The 20,210-nt window shown below is 37.4% G+C and overlaps 2 protein-coding genes across 4 annotated transcripts in view; both read right to left on the bottom strand.

Annotated features, from left to right (window-relative positions):
* Positions 1 to 20,210, bottom strand: part of LOC306861931 (uncharacterized protein) — a 1,169,885-nt gene that overhangs the window by 236,261 nt on the left and 913,414 nt on the right. The window lies entirely within an intron of this gene.
* The window catches only part of LOC306862654 (lysosome membrane protein 2-like), a 33,795-nt gene that overhangs the window by 6,365 nt on the left and 7,220 nt on the right, over positions 1 to 20,210 (bottom strand). For all 3 annotated transcript variants that reach the window (XR_013783594.1, XR_013783595.1, XM_079405567.1), the window contains exons 2-10: positions 14,700 to 14,860; positions 10,928 to 11,075; positions 10,615 to 10,809; positions 9,368 to 9,459; positions 9,163 to 9,282; positions 2,977 to 3,155; positions 446 to 564; positions 217 to 290; positions 43 to 94 (exon numbers count right to left, since the gene is read on the bottom strand). Coding sequence is in view for 1 of the 3 variants with exons in the window: in XM_079405567.1 (XP_079261693.1) it covers positions 43 to 94; positions 217 to 290; positions 446 to 564; positions 2,977 to 3,155; positions 9,163 to 9,282; positions 9,368 to 9,459; positions 10,615 to 10,809; positions 10,928 to 11,075; positions 14,700 to 14,860 (1,140 nt within the window). In the remaining 2 variants the exon portion in view is untranslated. The remainder of the gene's footprint in view (positions 1 to 42; positions 95 to 216; positions 291 to 445; positions 565 to 2,976; positions 3,156 to 9,162; positions 9,283 to 9,367; positions 9,460 to 10,614; positions 10,810 to 10,927; positions 11,076 to 14,699; positions 14,861 to 20,210) is intronic.

Below are 20,210 nucleotides of genomic sequence, written 5' to 3'. Positions count from 1 at the left end.
ACGAAACCATTGGTCACTAAATTATCCACCTCCGACTCTCACCTCATTCAGAAACACAATGGGGAAGATGGTGCCATTGAGATTCCTGGTCAAACTGAGGAAACGAAGGACAAAACGACAAAGACCTTCAGCTAGAAAAAGCAATAACAACACACACTCATGGCTGTTTATCAAAACAGCCCGATTAAATATATCAGACAGGAAAGCAGTACTCACGGAAAGCCGCTCACTCTCTCGAGATGAATGTTGATCTGGGCTCGTTTCATGGCACGAACAGGCAGTCCCATAGTCTGAGGAGAAACCAGAAGATCTGAGCCAGATTGCAGCAATCAAACCAATTACATCACAAAAACATTTCAGACAGGAAAAAATATATTAGAGAAAGAGACACTGATCATGAAAATGAACACTTCAAAGCGTCTTATCACAACACTGCAGATCTTACAGGGTTCAGATCCAGAAACGTCTGGTGATGCTCGTGCACCGGAGAAATGCCGTCGATGGCTTTGGTGTACTTCTCAGCACCCAGATGAAAGTGAGCAAACGACACGACGACAGGAGCACCTGAGGCGACAATTACACCACAAAATCACTGCATTTATGATGCTTTTATCCAAAGAGGCTTGCATTGCAATCAAGGCATTCATTTGATCAGTTCATGGGCTCCCAACATAAAAATATATTTTTTTTAAATGACAAAAATTATACACTGCATTAGGAAAATTGGATATTTTTTGTAGTACCTTTAAGATTTTTTTCACTATTGTTTTCAATACAGTACTATACATCACAGTAAAAATTATTATTACATGCACAGCAAAACATTATTATTATTATTATTATAATAAAGAAGAAATAATTAATGTATAAATTAATGATTAAATTAATAATTAAATACAAATAAATATGAAATGATTAAATTAACTTGCATCACAAGAATAAATTACATTTTAATATATTTCTGTTTAGAAAACAGCTATTTTAAATAGTAATATTTTTACTGAAGAGACTTCTTTAAAAAATGATTATTCAAAATAATTAAACACACACACACACACACACACACACACAGACACACACACACACACATATATATATATATATATATATATATATATATATATATATATATATATAAATTCGATCACACTATTACTGTTTTTACTATATACGGAAGAGAATTTATATAAACCCAGTGTTTACATATTTTAACTAATGTTCATGAACGTGTTGTTCCTATTAAATAAACAAAAAAATTATATAAAAAAAATTTCAATGTGTTTTTAGAGTGAAATCTTGTGTTTAGTTTCATGCACTACAGAACTACAAGCTCAAACATTTTAACATGAGTGGATATGTTCAGAACAACATATTACATGCATGATTTCTGCAGCGTGTGATATGATTAATCACCTATGACCTTCTGCATGACCTCCTCAAAATGCAAAATACGCTATTCATTGCCAGGATGATAACTGACTTAAGTGAATTAAACAAAGCAATGCGTGAAGCAATGCACATAGGCTACTGTTTCATTCACAAGTCAGTGACCTCGTCAGATAGAAAGGGATGTCCTCTAAACTGACAGAACATAAGTCTTTACGAATGTTTTGTCGTCTAACTGCAGAAATGACGTCTCCTCCTCGCTTTGTCTTAACAATGACTTTTCTGTTACGAGCCCCCTGATAGTTGTAGAGTTCCATCCTGTCGTGACGTTAAAGAGGAACATCATCTCATGAGAAGACCAAAGCAACTCTGACCTTGAACATGAAAACAATCAGGAGTGACCGGGAGTAACCCAGATGATTTAATGCCTCTGTTCTCAATACAGCGGGGGAAATTAGACTCCTGCGTTACTGGGACAGAGGTGAGAGTTTTCCAGCCCTCATGTTTGGCAACAGACTCTGTGCGTGTGTGTGTGTGTATGTGTTATTTCATACACCTGTAATATGTGAGCGCTCGAATGCTTTGGCAATATTGTAATCATGTGCTGAAGCTCACATGAGCACAGCATGACAGAAAACTACACAAACAGATCTGAGAGGAAGGTCAGCAGTTATCATGTGTGCATGTTTCACCTTATGGATCAAACTAATACTCAAAATCTGAAAAAATAAGATTCAGAAATATATCTTCACACTAGACATGAAGAAACCACCTAGAATGCTCCAGCACACAGGGCAATGAGCAATAAAGTAGAAAATGAAATGCCTAAAACAGTCTAAAATACCCTAGCAACCCCATAGCAACAGCCTAAACATTTTAGAACACCCTAACAACTCCATTGCAACAGACAGAAACACTCAGAACACCCTAGCTACGGCATAGCAATGGACTAAAACACTCAGAACACCCCAGCAACTGCATAGCAATGGACTAAAACACTCAGAAAACCCTAGCAACTGCATAACAACAGACTAAAACACTCACAACACTCTAGCAACTTCATAGCAACAGCCCAAATCACTCAGAGCACCCTAGCAACTACATAGTGTGTCACCCGTTACAATAGCAATGGACTAAAACACTCAGAACACCCTAGTAACTGCACTGAAACAGCCTAAAATACCCAGAAAGCCCTAGAAACTGCATAGCAATTGACTAAAAGACTAACAACACCCTAGCAACTGCATAACAACAGCCCAAATCACTCAGAGCACCCTAGTAACTGCATAGCAACAGCCTAAAACACTCAGAACGCCCTAGCAACTGCATAGCAACAGACTAAAAGACTCACAACACCCTAGCAACTTCATTGAACCTGCCTAAAATATTCAAAACAGCCTAGTAACTCCAATAACAACTGCATAAGAAAGCCAATGAGCAATAATTAAGGCATAAAATTAAATGAACGATTAAAGGAAATTAGAATCAAATGAAATATTAAATTAAACTGGTTTAATCTTTAATTGTAATCCTATAATATAAATGTAAGATGTGTTCATGCATGTGTAAATTACATATACATTAGCGCACCTTTCCGACACACAGACACATCCAGCACGCCGTCGTCTAGGCAGTTCTTTGGCGTCAGGCAGAATCCCTCGTTCTCCGGGTTGTTCTTGCCGCTGGCCAGCACGGCTCGGGGCGGCGTGAAGCGGTACGCTGGGATGCCCTTCACCTCCACCTCCTTCTCAAAGCGCATGTGGATGGACCTGCAGAGGAGTCATCAGACAACACCATCACATAACAACACAGCAGATTCAGATTAACTTGGCAGATGTGACCCTGAGCACAACCTTTGACCCCTGAGCGTGTCTTCACTATTAGGTGTTCACTATTAAGAAAGCATTCGGAAACCTGCTCTGGTTTGTTTTGAGCTGATTCTGATCAGGGGAAATGAGTTTTCCAGACTGACCCCAGCCTGATTAATCCATGTACAAAGGTTACACACGTCGCTCCAGCGGCCGCCTTTTCCCAAAAAATCTGGGTGAGGAGTCAGTGGAAAAGGACAAGGACAGCTGTCCCCGCCAGCACAATCACGCTCAACTAGGTTAAAAGTGGCTTGAAAACATTCCTGGTTGGAGTGTGTTCTCAAGAAACCATGTGTGGTGGCAGAACATGTGGGATTCTTTCCACACCGAACAAAGACGGGCGGTTTAGGGCAGAGTTCCCACTGAAAATAGAGATCAGAGTGAGACGGACAGGTCAACTGGACTCCAGGTCAAAGGTGAAAGGACGACCAGAACATATATTATATGGTGTATTAAAATAGCGATGTGCGTCACTCGCCATACATCATCAGCTGACACGCACAGAGAGGAAACTGAGGCGAAATACTCAAAATACATTACAAATGTTAAATCATGAAATTAATCGATAACAATGCATTTTATAAAATTATATTAATAAGCATATACATATTTCCTAGAAAAGATTCCAAAAACTAAACATACAGAAAATAAAACTGAACCACATTACTCTTAATTAAAAATAAAATTAAAGTGCTAAATAAATAAATAAACAATACAAGTAGCTGATAATAGATTATATACCATTAAATATAATATACATTTTATAAAGTTATTTAAAGAGTTTATAAAATGCAAAAAAAAAGAAAAAAAAAAAAAAAGGTCATAGTAACATAAAAAAAAAGATTTTAAAACCCTCTAAAATACAGAGGGGAAATTAGAAACTAAACTGCATCGCTTTACATAAATAATAAATAAATACATACATACATACATAAATATAATAGACTTGAAATTTGAAATAATATTAAAAATATTAACTAAATGTTTATATATTTATACATAAAACACATTATATATTTACAAATTAATTTTATGTAAAAAGTACTTGTAAAAAAAAAGGAACAGAGGGGAAACTAAATAGTTAACAACAGTACTCTAAATAAATAAAAAATAAAACTGAAATATTAAATAAATAAATAATGCATTATACAGAATTACATAATTAATATGGAGGGCCAAATTACTCAAAATTAAATAATTAAATAAATGCTGAAATATATAAATAAATGGTTACATAAATGCATTCATATTTATATTAAATACATTAATATTGAATAATATTTATTCATACAGTCATTTGCTTGTTTGTTTGTTTATTCATTCATTAATAAATTAATTCATTCATTTATTCAATCAATCATTTATTTATTTATGCATTTATTGATTCACACTCATGTACTAACAATGGAATCCATACTTGTGATTTATTTATATATTTATATATTTACGTGCCGACAACCGTAACCCTGAAAATTAAATGTGGAGGAAATAAATAAATAATTAAATAAATAAATGAATAAATAAATCAACAAACAAACGACTGTATGAATAAATATTATTAAATATGAATGTATTTCATATAAATATTAATGTATTCAATTATTTAACGATTTATTTATATATTTCAACATTTATTGAATTATTCAATTTTGAGTAATGTGGCCCTCCATAAATTAAGTGTCTATACATTTTATGAAATTATTCATTTAAAAAAATAAAGAAACTGGTCATAAAATATTTTAACATACAGGGGGATTAAAACTTCGCCGCATTACTTCAAATAAATTAAAAATAAATTTGAAATTTGATTTAAATAATAAATTACTGATAATCATTTGAATATTTGTGACATGTATAAGGTAAATGAAAAGTGTCCAGCCGTGAGCTCCATAGCCATTTATTTTCTTGCTTAAAATGCATGCATATTGTAAAATGTCCCATCCCGCAGTATATTCCTGTAATGATGTCGGGCAGGAATTCGGGAGGTTCAGACCTTTGCTTCATTTTGATGCTGATTTCACATCAGTGGAGGAGAGGCCGAGCAGATGAATACAGATCTACTGACTCACAACTTCTGCATTTCCACACACGGTGGGTTTTACAGCTCGAACCAAAAGAAGTTTGCAGGTTTGCAGAACTACATAATACATACATAGTTCATAAACATACATAATAACATAATATAAACAGTACTAATGGTATTAGTTAATCATATGAATGAATGAATGATGCATTTATTTATTTATTATTTATTAGTTCATCATATGTTAGTCTATGTATTGTTATGCCATGATTCTCCCACGATTCTGAAAACAAACATTAGACAACCAAACAATCTAATTTACTTGAGTTTCTGACTAAATGTTTTAATGTTATAAATGAGTCTATGTGTAAATGTCTAAAATGTCATAAATGAATCTATTTAAAAATATGTATTCAATTAAAGAATGACTGAAAAACCTTTCGCTTCCATGACACACGTTTACAGTCAATCTAGTGACTGTGGCTAAAAACAATCCAAAATGATCAGCAGCGACTTCTTGTTCTAAAAACAGCCACACTTAGCTTTAAAAAGACATTTTAACTAAGATATTGATAAGACAATGCAGATCTCTTGTCAAAATATTCTATAAAGAAGCAACTGGTGTATTATTGTCACAGTGCACACACGAGGGAGGAACCAGGAACACGCAGACGAGGATATAAACTCAAATATGTCTTTACTGAGGACATCAAGGCAGGGCAAGACAAGGCAAGGCAGGGTAAGACACAGACATCAACAGGAACACCGGGGAGTAACGAGTAGACCAGACGAATTGGAACTCAACAGACAGGACTAATATACACAGGTAAATCATAGCTAATGAGACAAACAAGGCTGGACAAGAATTAAACTAATGATATGACAGGAAACAAACCAAATATGGACACAAGGGGCAGGAACACATGACACACACACGACAGTTCCCTGACATAACTCCCCCCTCCCGAAAGGCTCGTCCCGAGCCTTAACAGTTCCATCGGGGAGGGGGGGTGGGCGCTCTGGAGGCCTCTCAGGACAGACACGGACCACAGGACGGGGACCTCCAGAGCGGAACAGACAGACAGGACCCATGGCGGAGCAGGGAGCTCAGGAGGCCATGGCAGGTGGTAACTGTGGCCATGGCATCCTTCTTCGGCCCACCCACTCCACCCAGAGCTCTACTACCCCCCCCCAAAATTTCCATGGGGAATCCAGGGGGTATCAGGAGCCCTCCGGGGCTAGACAAACAAAACAGTACAAGACACGACATGAAACCCTCCAGGGTCAGACAAACACAATAAGACATCCCACAGGAACCAGAAGCCCTCCTGGGCTGGCTAGGAAGCTGAGTCTTCCTCTGGGCATGACGAGGAGTCAGGGGCCCTCACAGGGTCCCTCAGCGACCTCCTCCACTTCTGCGACAGGGGGGGCAAGCGGCTGCGACTGGCCTCCATGGCCACAACTCAAGGAGCCGCCTGCCCCAGACGAGTCTCCATGGACAAGACATGACACGACAAGGTAAGTTTAAAATGTTCCTGTGGGCACAACAAACAAACAAACACGGCTCTCCTGGCCGTGACATGTGGACTTGATCCACGGAGAGGGTATCGGCGACCGGCAGGCTTGAGTCAGCGGCAATCCGGTGGGCTTGAGTCAGCGGCAATCCGGTGGGCTTGAGTCAGCGGCGGACCGGCGGGCATTGAGTCAGAGGCGGACCGGCGGGCATTGAGTCAGAGGCGGACCGGCGGCGTGCACAGGGGAGCCGCGGACGGCGGCGTGAACAGGGGGAGCCGCCGACGGCGGGTTGGCTTTCCCCGCGGACGGCAGCGTTGATCTCCCGCGAACGGCGGGCTCGGTGAAGCCGCCGACGGTGGGTTGGCTTTCCCCACGGACGGCAGTGTTGATCTCCCGCGAACGGCGGGCTCGGTGAAGCCGCCGACGGTGGGTTGGCTTTCCCCACGGACGGCGGACTTGGGTGAACCGCAGGTGGCGGCGTGAACTCCCGCGAACGGCGGGCTCGGTGTGCCGCGGACGGCGGCGTGAACTCCCGCGAACGGCGGGCTCGGTGTGAGCGGCGAGGTTGGGATAGCCGCGGGCAGCGGCGGACATCTCCCGCGATCGGCGGGCTTGACTCAGCGGCGATCCCGCGGGCTTGACTTCAGGGCTCGCGGCCAGCGGACTCGCGGCACTCGTGGTGATCCCACCAAACTCCCACGCCCACTTGACGCGGGCTAAGGCAGGATGACGAGCGGCGACTTCCATGCCGCGAGGGACAGACAAACAGGAACAAACAAAAGACTTTTAAAAAACGGAAAACAAAACGAGGTGAAGGGGCGCCGCTTACTGTTTTGGTCTGGTCTTCTGTCACAGTGCACACACGAGGGAGGAACCAGGAACACGCAGACGAGGATATAAACTCAAATATGTCTTTACTGAGGACATCAAGGCAGGGCAAGACAAGGCAAGGCAGGGTAAGACACAGACATCAACAGGAACACCGGGGAGTAACGAGTAGACCAGACGAATTGGAACTCAACAGACAGGACTAATATACACAGGTAAATCATAGCTAATGAGACAAACAAGGCTGGACAAGAATTAAACTAATGATATGACAGGAAACAAACCAAATATGGACACAAGGGGCAGGAACACATGACACACACACGACAGTTCCCTGACAATTATAGTGTGTTCAATTCTAAACTGGGTTTTTTCAGGAATGAAAAACAAACATAAACTATGTTAAAATAATGCACATGTATATAGAAGGACTGTTTGAAGATTAAAATCTAGAAGCTCAAAGAACTGATTGTGTCCTTTAATAAGAATTTCTATAATGATGCACAGCAGGGTTATTGTTAACTAAAACCAAAACTATTACAAATATTTTTTGCTAACTGCTGAAATAAAACAAAATATAATTATTAAATGGACAAAACAAATTAATAATAAACAAAAAATAGAAATAACTTCAGTAAATTTATGTTAAAGCATAAAAAAAAATGAAATAAAAAATGAATTAACCTAAGTAGGAATATTTAAAAAGAACAAATACTAACAAAAACGATGAAAGCACATTTTAAAAGATACTAACAATTAAAAGTAAAATTAAAACTGAAAAAAAAAAAAAAATGAAAGTTTGAAATTAAAATATTTTTTTTTGTATTATATATAACATGAATAATACGTGGATCAAAATCCATATAAAACCCATCATGGTGTACTCGAGTAATATATTCTATTCTATTCTATTCTATATTATAAAATAATTATCAGTTATTTAAATATAAATAAAATATATTTAATTTCAATAAATCAATATACATCAAATATAAATTCTAAAAATATTTAAATGTAATGTTATAAATAAATATATGAAATATGAATGATTATAAGCAGCGGTGGAGACACTGGCATGTTGAAAAGCTTGAACAGATGCCTTTTCCATTATATTACAGCATGTTCTGGCGGTCCGGATGGTGTATGATTTATGATCCGGTTCTTATCAAGATGCAACAGAAAACACATGTGCTGCCAAAAATACACTGAGGTCAGCCTTCAGAAATAACCACAGGTACAGCAGAGCCGCCCACACACGAGAACAACAGCTTCATGCTTTATTGTCCTTAATGTGACCAGACGCAAGGTCATCCTGTACAAAGGTTCAGCTTTTTATGAAATCCAACTGGATGGACATGAGCTCTTTCACAAATCAGTTAGCACAAGAACTAATGTCGCCACAGCACTGCTAGGATTGACTAATATCACAGACGATTGTTGTATTGCATTAATATTCTGGCTCTGAATCGCTCACTGATTGCTGATCTAGTTGTCTAATAGCCTGACACTGTATATGACAGATCTTGATGATTGTGACTGTACCTGCAGAGGTCAGGGCTGAAGACGTCGATCCGCTCTTCTTTGCTCAGGAACGGGTGGAAGGCGCTGCCGTCGCTGCCGTTGATCATGTTACTCTGGTCGGTTTTCCAGAAGGACAGCATCCTGAGACACAAAGCAATCAATGAAATCAATCATTTCCAGCTCTGCTTCGTGAAAATATGATATTCAGGAGAATCAGAGTCTTTACTTTTCTCCCTTCCAGGTGTAAATGCGGCCGAAGTCCAGGTAGTTCTGCTCTCCGGTGTGATACACAAACTCACCGTCATTACTGCCGTTTTTCTGACAACACAAGAACCGCCCAGATATGAGACAGATATGACAATAACAATTCTAAATATATTTTAATTATATTATATTATGAAATAATTATTATTTATTTTATAAAATAAATCATAAAATACACATTTGATAAAAAAGTGTTATAATTCAAATATTTATAATGATAACATGAATAATCAAATTGATGCAAATTAATAAAGTATAATACAATTAATTAATTTATTTATTTATTGTGTTATATTTTATTCATTTGCATTAATTTGATTATTTATTAATTTAATATATATATTTTTAAATAATATATATATATGTAACAACAAAAGGTGAAATTATAATAAATATAAATATATTATAAAAAATATTTTTTATTACTAAATAATAAAACATTACTTTTATAGTTTTTAAAATACATATTTTTTCAATACAAATGTATAAATTAATATTAAATATAAATTGTAATAAAATAATAATAATAAAATAATGATTGATAATTAACACAAATATAATTTTTTTAATTGATATTAAATATTAAATATGCATTTAAGTCAATGTGTTATTTGCTATTTTTTATATAATTATTTGTGACATTTACAAGCAATTTCTGAATGAAAATTAAGATTTAATTTTCATTCAGAAATTGCTTACACTCTTAAAAATAAAGGTGCTTCAAAAGGTTCTTCAAGTGATGCCATAGAAGAACCATTTTTGGTTCCACAAAGAACCATTCAGTCAAAGATTCTTTAAAGAACCATCTCTTCCTTACCTTTTGTCCAAAGCGACTTACAAATAAGAAAAAGTAACTAAAACTAAAAGTTACAACTCTATAAATACTATCTACCCACATATTTAAGGAAATAAAGAAATTAAATAATATTGACACATGCATATCACAACATTTCAATAATAAACATATCAATGGAAAAACTAAAATAAAAAGCGATACTTCTATCCCTTGCCGGTGTCCCTGCCCGGTGGAGTCGCACGATATATATATAAATATCTCTGAGGACATACAGATACACACAGAGTGACGTCTCCTCATGTGTGTGTGCGTGTGTGTGTGTGTGTCTGCGTGTGTGTGTGGGTGTGAGAGAGAGCATGTGTAATGTGTCTCTACAGAAGGATCCACAGATGCGTGTGTGATCTGAGACTTACATTCAGCATGAGACCGAAGTACTCATCTGTGTCTGGCCTTAAGGTTTTCAGTCGAGTGAGCAGCGGGTCCTTGAAGCCCCAGAGCATCTCCTCCACGGTGTGTGTCATGAACAGAGTCGTGCCGATGGAGCTCATGTACATAGAGATACCAGAGGCAACCCAGAAACTCACACCTTTGAGCCGATTCATCACGGCCTGAGTGAAGAAACCAGAACCTGACAATCAGACCAGCTGGAAAATAAAACACACACACACACACACACAGATACACTCACTCACTCTGACTCACTCACACACACACACACACACTCACCACGGCCGGGATGTTCACTGTCGTCACCATATCCACTGTTGGGTCTCCAACTGATTTCTCAGGCAAAAAGACGAAACTCTTGACTGTATAAGCTGAGACCTTCGTCCCGTTGTCCACAAACGTCACGTTGTGTTTGGGCCTGTACTGTCTGGAACACAAGACAAAACACCACTGAGCTGAGTGCAAATAATAACGTTACATCTTTGATGGCATTGTGTACAGAACCCATCAATGAAAATGAGCTTGAAACCAGTAAAACAGCACTTCAATGAAAATCATGACACAGGAAAATGAGACACAAATGGCTGGATAAAGCAAATAATATAATATAATATAATATAATATACTGTATTGTATTGTATTGTATTATATTATATTATATGGGTTAAAATTATAAATTTTTCTTTTATGCCACAAATCATTAGGATGTTAAGTAAAGATCATGTTCCATGAAGATATTTTATAATTTCATAGCGTAAATATATCAAAACGTAATTTTTGATTAGTAATATGCATTGCTAAGAACTTAATTTGAACAACTTTAAAGGTGATTTTCTCAATATTTAGATTTTTTTGCTCCCTCAGATTCCAGATTTTCAAATAGTTATATCTCAGACAAATATTGTCCTATCATAACAAACCATACATCAATGGAGAGATTATTTGTATAATTATATAATTATTAATTCATTCAGCTTTCAGATGATATATAAATCTTATATATATATATATTTATATATATATATATATATAGTATGTATATACACACACACACACACATTTCTTATATATGTATATAAACCAACCAAAATGCTATTTAGTTGAGTGCAAATAACACAGTTATTTGGCATAAGGTTGACTTTTATTGGCATTATGTGAGTTTGAGAGCTGGGCAAATGAAACATGAGGCACAAATGGCTGTATAATGCAGATGATGATTGTAGGACAGACACAATAATGTAAGAGTACAGGATGTGATGCATAATACATGATATTTGCATGAAAATTATTTATGTTTCACTCTCTACGGTCAACATCAGATGTTTCCAGAGCGCATCGATTCCTGCCGGAGTGTTTTCTGTTTGCTCTGAATTACCCAAGATCAGTGCAAACAAGCCATGCAGAGGAATACAGGTCAGGCCGCTGAACTGTCCTTGGTTAAGCAGCGGAGAGCGTTAACGGCACAGACTTTGATATTTGTTCAGGATGTGACATGAATGATCCTGCAGACATGAGGAGAGCATGACTGCAAACATGCTGATCAAACATGACAACCAGCACAACTCTGCGTTTAATAATACACACATACACATATAGTATATAGAAGAGACATTCAGTATGTGCAAATTAGCAGAGGGGGTTGAAGTACATTTTGACATTAATTGCTAGCAAATGTTTTTAAAAATGATTCATTAAAAAATTAATTATTTTAAAAAGTTTGTATTAAAAATTGATAAAATTATTTATTTTTAATAAATAATTATTTATTAAATAACACACACACACACACACATATATATACATACAATACAATTAATCGATTAATCATGATTTACATAATATATGTGTGTAATATGTATACTTATTATGTATATATAAATACACACCCATACATGTATATATTTTTATTCATATAATTTATATTAAATATATTACATATACTATGTAAACAAAAACTTTTATTTTGGATGCGATTAATCATGATTAATTGTTTGGCAGCACTAATATATATATATATATATATATAATTAATTAAGATAACATATCCTATGATATCCTATATTTACAAATAATTAAAGAATGTACTTTAGATATTTAAATAATATTTATTTTTATTTAAAAACACATATATTAATATGTGTTAATATTGTTAATTAATGTGTTAATTAATATTTATTAATATATAGATATATAATTATTTAACTAAAAATATAAATATATATATAAAATTATTTAATGTATATTTGAACATTTAATGTTGCAATGTTGAACCCTTTTAAATACATCTATGTTCAGATGCATGATGGGATCGATGCTAAAGAAATAAGATTAAAGAGTTACATAATGCCGACAGAGTAATTTCCGATTACAAATGTGTTGCGATATTAGCCCAACAGCATCTTTAGATAGCAGCTGTTTTACAACATAACTACTGGTAACATTATGAGGTTTTGTTAGTTTTGCTCTCTTTCTTAAATTAGAGAGCAATAAAATGCTGGAAGGCGACTGAATTGCTCCTGCTTCACACTGGTGATCAGTCTCTCCGGTCCTGCGTAAGCGGATGTCTGAATCTTCCCTACGCAGCAGATGACTCAGTAAAGCAGCCTATCGTGAATGGCTTACGCAGGGATACGCATCTTAAGACGACAGCCTAAATCATACACGTGCAAGAGCATGAATGAACACATTATAGCTACCCAAGCTCAGGTTTTACGACTCATTGCATTCCCAAACATTACTTATAATGTGCATTAGATTTTTACTATAACGTCTACTGTCAGTTTTCTCTTACATGATAAAACAGAACAAAAAATAAAATACATAACACATAATAAACAACATGAGATAGTAACAAACATAACAAGTTATGTTATGCTATGTCCTGTTGTTGTTCGTTTTGGTATGTTTTTTATATTTTTTATTGTTTTGTTGTTTTACTATATTATGTTATGTGTTATATTATGCTTTGCTAAGTTATGCTACTGTATGCTGTTTTGTCATATTTAATAACAAAAACAAAGCAGAACAGCAAAATATATGTTATATTTTATGTGATGCTGTTATGTTTTGTTATATCAAGTTTTTGTGATTATTTATGTTGTTTCATGACAAAATATAACATAAAACATAGTATGTTGTGTTTTGTTATCTTTTGTTTTGTTTTATTTCATTGTTGTTTTATAATAAAAACAAACGCTAACAAAATGAAATTTAAGAGTTTTTTTGTTTAGTTACCATATATTACATTTTATGTATTTTTGCTGCTATATTTTATAACAAAAACTAAATTTGAGTTTTGTTGGTTTATGTTTTGATATGTTTTTTGTTAATAAACTGTTATGTATTTTTATCTTTTGCTGTTATGCTTTGTTTCGGTATGTTATGCTGTTTTATACATAAAAGATAACAAAATAACACAACGTTATGTTATATTATATTACATTTTTATTTTGTTATGCTAGATTTTATAACAAAAATCTGAAACGAAACAGCCAAACAACATGTTACAATGCATGTTATGTTTTATATTGTTTTCAGAAAATGAGTTTTATGTTGTTTTGTAACAAAATAACAAAACATGCCATAAAAAAACAATACGGTAATGTTTGGATGCATCAACATACTCGTAAACTCTCAGCTAGATTTTCCCTTTTGAGATAATTTCCTACAAAATATTATGTTTTATATGATGCTGTTATGTTTTTTGTCATATTTTGTTTTTTGTTGTTTTATGCTGCTTTATATCAAAACGCATAAAATAGCAGCAAAACATAACATTATGCACTTACATAATATATAAAACCTAGATTAGCATAACATAACAGAGCATAAGATAACATGACACATGTAATGCAGTTGTGGAGTAGGATTTTAGACCAATGAGGTTTCGCTGTGGGCGGAGCTACTCAGTGCAATGCCATTAAAACAGCCAACAATGTGACCAACAAAAAATAAAAACTCTGATTTTATTATTTCATGAAAACCAACTGTGTGACCCTGCTAGGGTGAGTGTGTGTGTGTGTGTGTGTGTGTGTGTGTGTGTGTGATTCACCTGAAAGTGTACGGCCCCATTTCAGTAAGACGAGGCTTGGCTTCTCCTTTCACAAACTCTTCAGGGTTGGTGACATTGAAGAAGTAGAACTGAATGTAGACTGGAGGCGGTGGATTCTTCCACGAGGCAAAAACTTTACTGCCTTCTGTCAGCGTGACCTCCTGAACACACAACACAACAGGGATAATACAAAACTGATTTTCAGTGTACATGAGAGTTGACAAAATAAACTTTTATATGTCATCATCAGCCAACATGACTCCTGCTTTATTCATCGCACTGGAAATGTAAATCTAAAAGTATTTAGGTCATTCCGGTTCACCTGAGGTCACGACCTCTGACCGCCAACGCTACATTATTGCTGGCTCAAATTCTTCAGATGCTGATAAACTTAATTTGTTCTGGATCAATATTTTATATTGATTTGATATGTCCTTTCATTACGTTATTATTTACATTACATTGTTTTACAATACAATACAAAACAATAACATAAAACATATCAGCAAAACAATGTTATGTTTTATGTGATGCTGTTATATTTTGTTGTTATATGTTTATGACACAGAACAGCCAGAGTATCACACCAGCCAATCCCAGCGCACTCCCTCACCAGAATTCTAATCACATGCACCTGTCTCTCATCAGCACACTCATCAAGTTGGCTTTATAAGCAGTTCCATCACTTCACTTCAACGTCCGGTCTCGTTCACACATATTGGACACTTCTCTACGCAAGTTATACCTATTGAGTGTATATCGTCAAGTGTTATTTCCTGTACTTACCTCCTGTGTTCCTCCAGCATGCATTCCTCGTCCTCCATCGTCTTCTCGTCCTTCAAGTCGCCGATTAAGTTCCTGTTGTGGACTCTCACGCCAGTTCAACCTTCCACGATCTCCTGGTTCAGTAAGCTACGGCAACCATCACCCGTCTCCTCAAATTACCGAAGTTACATAGCTCTGAATACTCACCTGAACCATCTGCTCATTCTGCGGTGTTGTTTGAATAAACTATTTAACATTCCTCTCTTCGTCCTGGGTATACTTCTGTAACAGAAGACCGGACCCTTACAGGGAGAAGGATCGCCAGCAGAATGAGTCGCCCAGATCCGTTCCAGGAGATCGGGGATAATCTCCTACAGATATTATCCACCACCACCACCACTCCCTCTGTCGCCAACTTCACCTCCCAACCACGACCATGCAAACCAACTACCAAGTCCAATCAATAACTGGGAAAGCCCTCAGTCGAAGACACGTTTGCCGTCGTGTTGGTCCTCTCCAGCTCACAGTCGGTCTACTACATCAAGAAACACTCCAACTTCTGGTTCTGGAGTCCACCGCTGATGTAATATTAGGGCGTCCGTGGTTAGTGCAGCATAATCCCATCCTCTCCTGGGAATCTGGTGAAGTCCTGAAGTAGGGCGAAAGATGCTTTCCTGACTGTTTCCCTCAGATATCTCAACCTCCTGCTCCTAGCTCCAAGTTCCTTCCAGTCTGTTCAACCTCCATCGAAAGCCCTGTGGAGAAACAGTCAGTTGACATTCCAACTTGCTATGCCCCCTTCAGCGACGTATTCTGCCCAAAAAGAGCCTCAAAGCTGCCTCCACATCGGCCATGGGACTGCGCCATAGATCTGCTTCCGGGTGAGTCAGTGCCCTGTGGGAAAATATACCCACTCTCCATTCCGGAACAGAAGGCCATGGAGGAGTATATTGAGGAGGCTCTCCAACAAGGTTACATCCGCCCTTCCACATCCCCTGTTGCTTTGAGTTTCTTCTTTGTAGCAAAGAAGGACGGAGGATTAAGACCTTGCATAGATTACTGAGCACTTAATAAAATTACCGTCAAGTTCCGCTATCCACTTCCCCTCGTCCCAGCAGCGCTAGAACACCTATGCGGAGCCAAAGTGTTCACCAAGTTGGACCTCCGCAGCGCTTATAACCTCATCCGGATACGTGAGGGGGATGAGTGGAAGACTGCGTTTGTGACCCCTACTGGGCACTACGAATATTGTGTTATGCCGTATGGTCTAGTCAATGCCCTCTCCGTATTCCAGGATTTATGCATGAGGTTCTCCGGGAGTTTCTCCGCAAGTTCGTACTCGTCTATATTGATGATATCCTCATGTACTCCCGGAACATGGCCGAACAACGTCACCACGTTGCGGAGATCCTGAAACGCCTGAGGGAACATAATCGCTACCTCAAAGCCGAGAAGTGCTCATTCCATCAAGACTCAGTGCAGTTCCTTGGTTACAACATCAACCACAATGGCATCCAGATGGACGAGGGGTCCACAATCCATCCAGATCGCCCTGCTCCCCGAAGACGAGGTGACACAGAACAGCCAGAGTATCACACCAGCCAATCCCAGCGCACTCCCTCACCACAATTCTAATCACATGCACCTGTGTCTCATCAGCACACTCATCAAGTTGGCTTTATAAGCAGTTCCATCACTTCACTTCAACGTCCAGTCTCGTTCAAACATATTGGACACTTCTCTACGCAAGTTATACCTATTGAGTGTATATCGTCACGTGTTATTTCCTGTACATACCTCCTGTGTTCCTCCAGCGTGTATTCCTCGTCCTCCATCGTCTCCTCGTCCTCAAAGTCGCCGATTAAGTTCCTGTTGTGGACTCTCACGCCAGTTCAACCTTCCACGATCTCCTGGTTCAGTAAGCTACGGCAACCATCACCCGTCTCCTCAAGTTATCCGAAGTTACATAGCTCTGAATACTCACCTGAACCACCTGCTCATTCTGCTGTGTTGTTTGAATAAACTATTTAACATTCCTCTCTTCGTCCTGGGTATACTTCTGTAACAGTTTACTGTATGTTTTGTATATACAGGTGCATCTCAAAAATTTGAATATCTTGAAAAAGTTCATTTTTTTTATTGTAAATTATTTCAAAAAGTGAAACTTTCATATATTCTAGATTCATTACATGTAAAGTAAAACATTTCAAAAGTTGTAATTTTGATGATTAGAGCTTACAGCTCATGAAAGTCAAAAATCCAGTATCTCAAAATATTAGAATATTTACATTTGACCTTCATTAAATGACCATCCCTACAGTATAAATTTGGGGTATCTCTGGTTCTTCTAACCACAATAATGGGGAAGACTGCTGACTTGGCAATGGTCCAGAAGACAATCATTGACGCCCTCCACAAAGAGGGTAAGTCACAGAGGGTCATTACTGAAAGGTGTGGCTGTTCACAGAGTGCTGTATCAAAGCATATTAAATGCAAAGTTGACTGGAAGGAAGAAATTGGGTAGGAAAAGTTGCACATGCAACAGGGATGACCGCAAGCTTGAGAATACAGTCAAGCAAAGCTGATTCAAACACTTGTGAGAGCTTCACAAGGAGTGGACTGAAGCTGGAGTCAGTGCATCAAGAGTCTCCACGCTCAGACGTCTTCAGGAAAAGGGCTACCAAGCCACTTCTGAAACAGAAACAATGTCAGAAGCATCTTACCTGGGCTGTGGAGAAAAAGAACTGGACTGTTGCTCAGTGGTCCAAAGTCCTCTTTTCAGATAAAAGTAAATTTTGCATTTTGTTTGGAAATCAAGGTCTGGAGTCTGGAGGAAGAGTGGAGAGGCATAGAATCCAAGCTGCTTGAAGTCCAGTGTGAAGTTTCTGAAGTCAGTGATGATTTGGGGTGCCGTGACGTCTGCTGGTGTTGGTCCATTGTGTTTTATCAAGTCCAAAATCAATGCAGCCATCTACCAGGAGATTTTGGAGCACTTTATGCTTCCATCTGCTGACAAGCTTTATGGAGATGCTGATTTCCTTTTCCAGCAGGACTTTAGCACCTGCCCACAGTGATAAAACCACTACCAAGTGGTTTGCTGACCTTGATATTGTGCTTGATTGGCCAGCCAACATGCCTGACCTGAACCCCATATGGAATCTATGGGATATTTTCAAGAAAAAGATGAGAAACAGTTGATCCAACAATCCAGACGAGCTGAAGACTCAATAGTGCCTCAGCAGAGCCACAGGCTGATCGCTTCCATACCATTCCTCACTGATGCTGGAGTTTGTGCTAAAGGAGCCCCGACCAAGTATTGAGTGCAGAAATAAACATACTATAAAGAACTTGAACTTTTCTACTTTGCAAATCCTTTTTTTGATTGATCTTAGGAAATATTCTAATGTTTTGAGAGACTGGATTTTTGACTTTCATTAGCTGTAAACTCTAACCATGAAGATTAAAACAAAACAAAAAAACTTTTGAAATGTTGTACTTTACATGTAATGAATCTAGAATATATGAAAGTTTCACTTTTTGAAATAAGTTTCAAGAAAAATAACTTTTTTCATGATATTCTAACTTTTTGAGATGCACCTGTATGGTTCTGTTGTTGTATATCATAAAAACAACATAACATAACAAAATATAAAAGGAAGCATGTTAAGTTTTATGTTGTTTTGTTATATTATGTTTTTATGTTGTTTTGCAAAATTATGCTGTTATATTTTATAATAAAAACATATGACATATTTTGATGTTTGTCATGTTTTATGTGTTGTTAAATTATATCATTTACATATTTAATTCAATATGTCACTTGCCAATTCTTCGTAAATATTTGTAAAATTTACTATCAATTTCTGAGTGAAAATTGCTTCTACATCCATTTTTTTCAGCGTATACAATAGTGTCCTGAGATTTGAGAAAAAAAACTTTAATATGCCATCATGCTCAGAATCACAGCTGACTGCTTCATAAATCACTGGAAATTGAGGGTCAGTATTTAGGTCACGACCTCCTGACCTCCTGACCTCCAGCGCTACATTATTGCCGGCTCAAATGTAACATTTCTAAATTCCTCAGATGCTGATAAAGTTCACTTGCTCAATCGGATCACAAGAAGTTCAGCCAGCAGTAGAAACATGCAGGAGTATTACGAGAAGTATGAAAGACAGTAACTATTAGATACTCTGAATCCACACCGGGTCAAACGCAGATAACCTCTCATCGGCCGAGTGCTGGCGCCGTGTTTGGGGTGATTGGACCCTTGAGGTGAGTTTGAGACATCGATCTTAGAGCAGGACAGAGATCACAAACAGCACAGCTTTAACTAGTGACTCAGCACTATCATCAATCTGACCATCAGCATCAATCTGCTTCACTTTGCTACTCATTCTGACCAACGATTATCCTTTCAGACAGAAAGAGACGTGATGAAGACTAGCTGTTCTTCAAAAGAGTCAGTGTAGCAGATTAAACATGCCTGAGGATGGAGGAGGATCAGATCATGTGATTGCTCTTCTGAGGTTAAAGACGCTTTTCTCCTCATTTGAGCAGAAACTGTAAATAAAGACGGTTAACCACTGACAGTACACCATACTAATGCTGTTAACAGCCGTTATTACATTTCTCGGAAAACAGAACTGATATACAAGACAGCTTAAATAACCACTGAACACTTCATAACAACTATAATACAAACTTCATAATCTATAATACTCATTATATATACATAATTTCTAA

Source organism: Barbus barbus (genome assembly GCF_936440315.1).
Source record: "Barbus barbus genome assembly, chromosome: 43".
Classification (NCBI taxonomy): Eukaryota; Metazoa; Chordata; class Actinopteri; order Cypriniformes; family Cyprinidae; genus Barbus; species Barbus barbus.
This window is presented reverse-complemented; position numbering and strand designations above follow the sequence as displayed.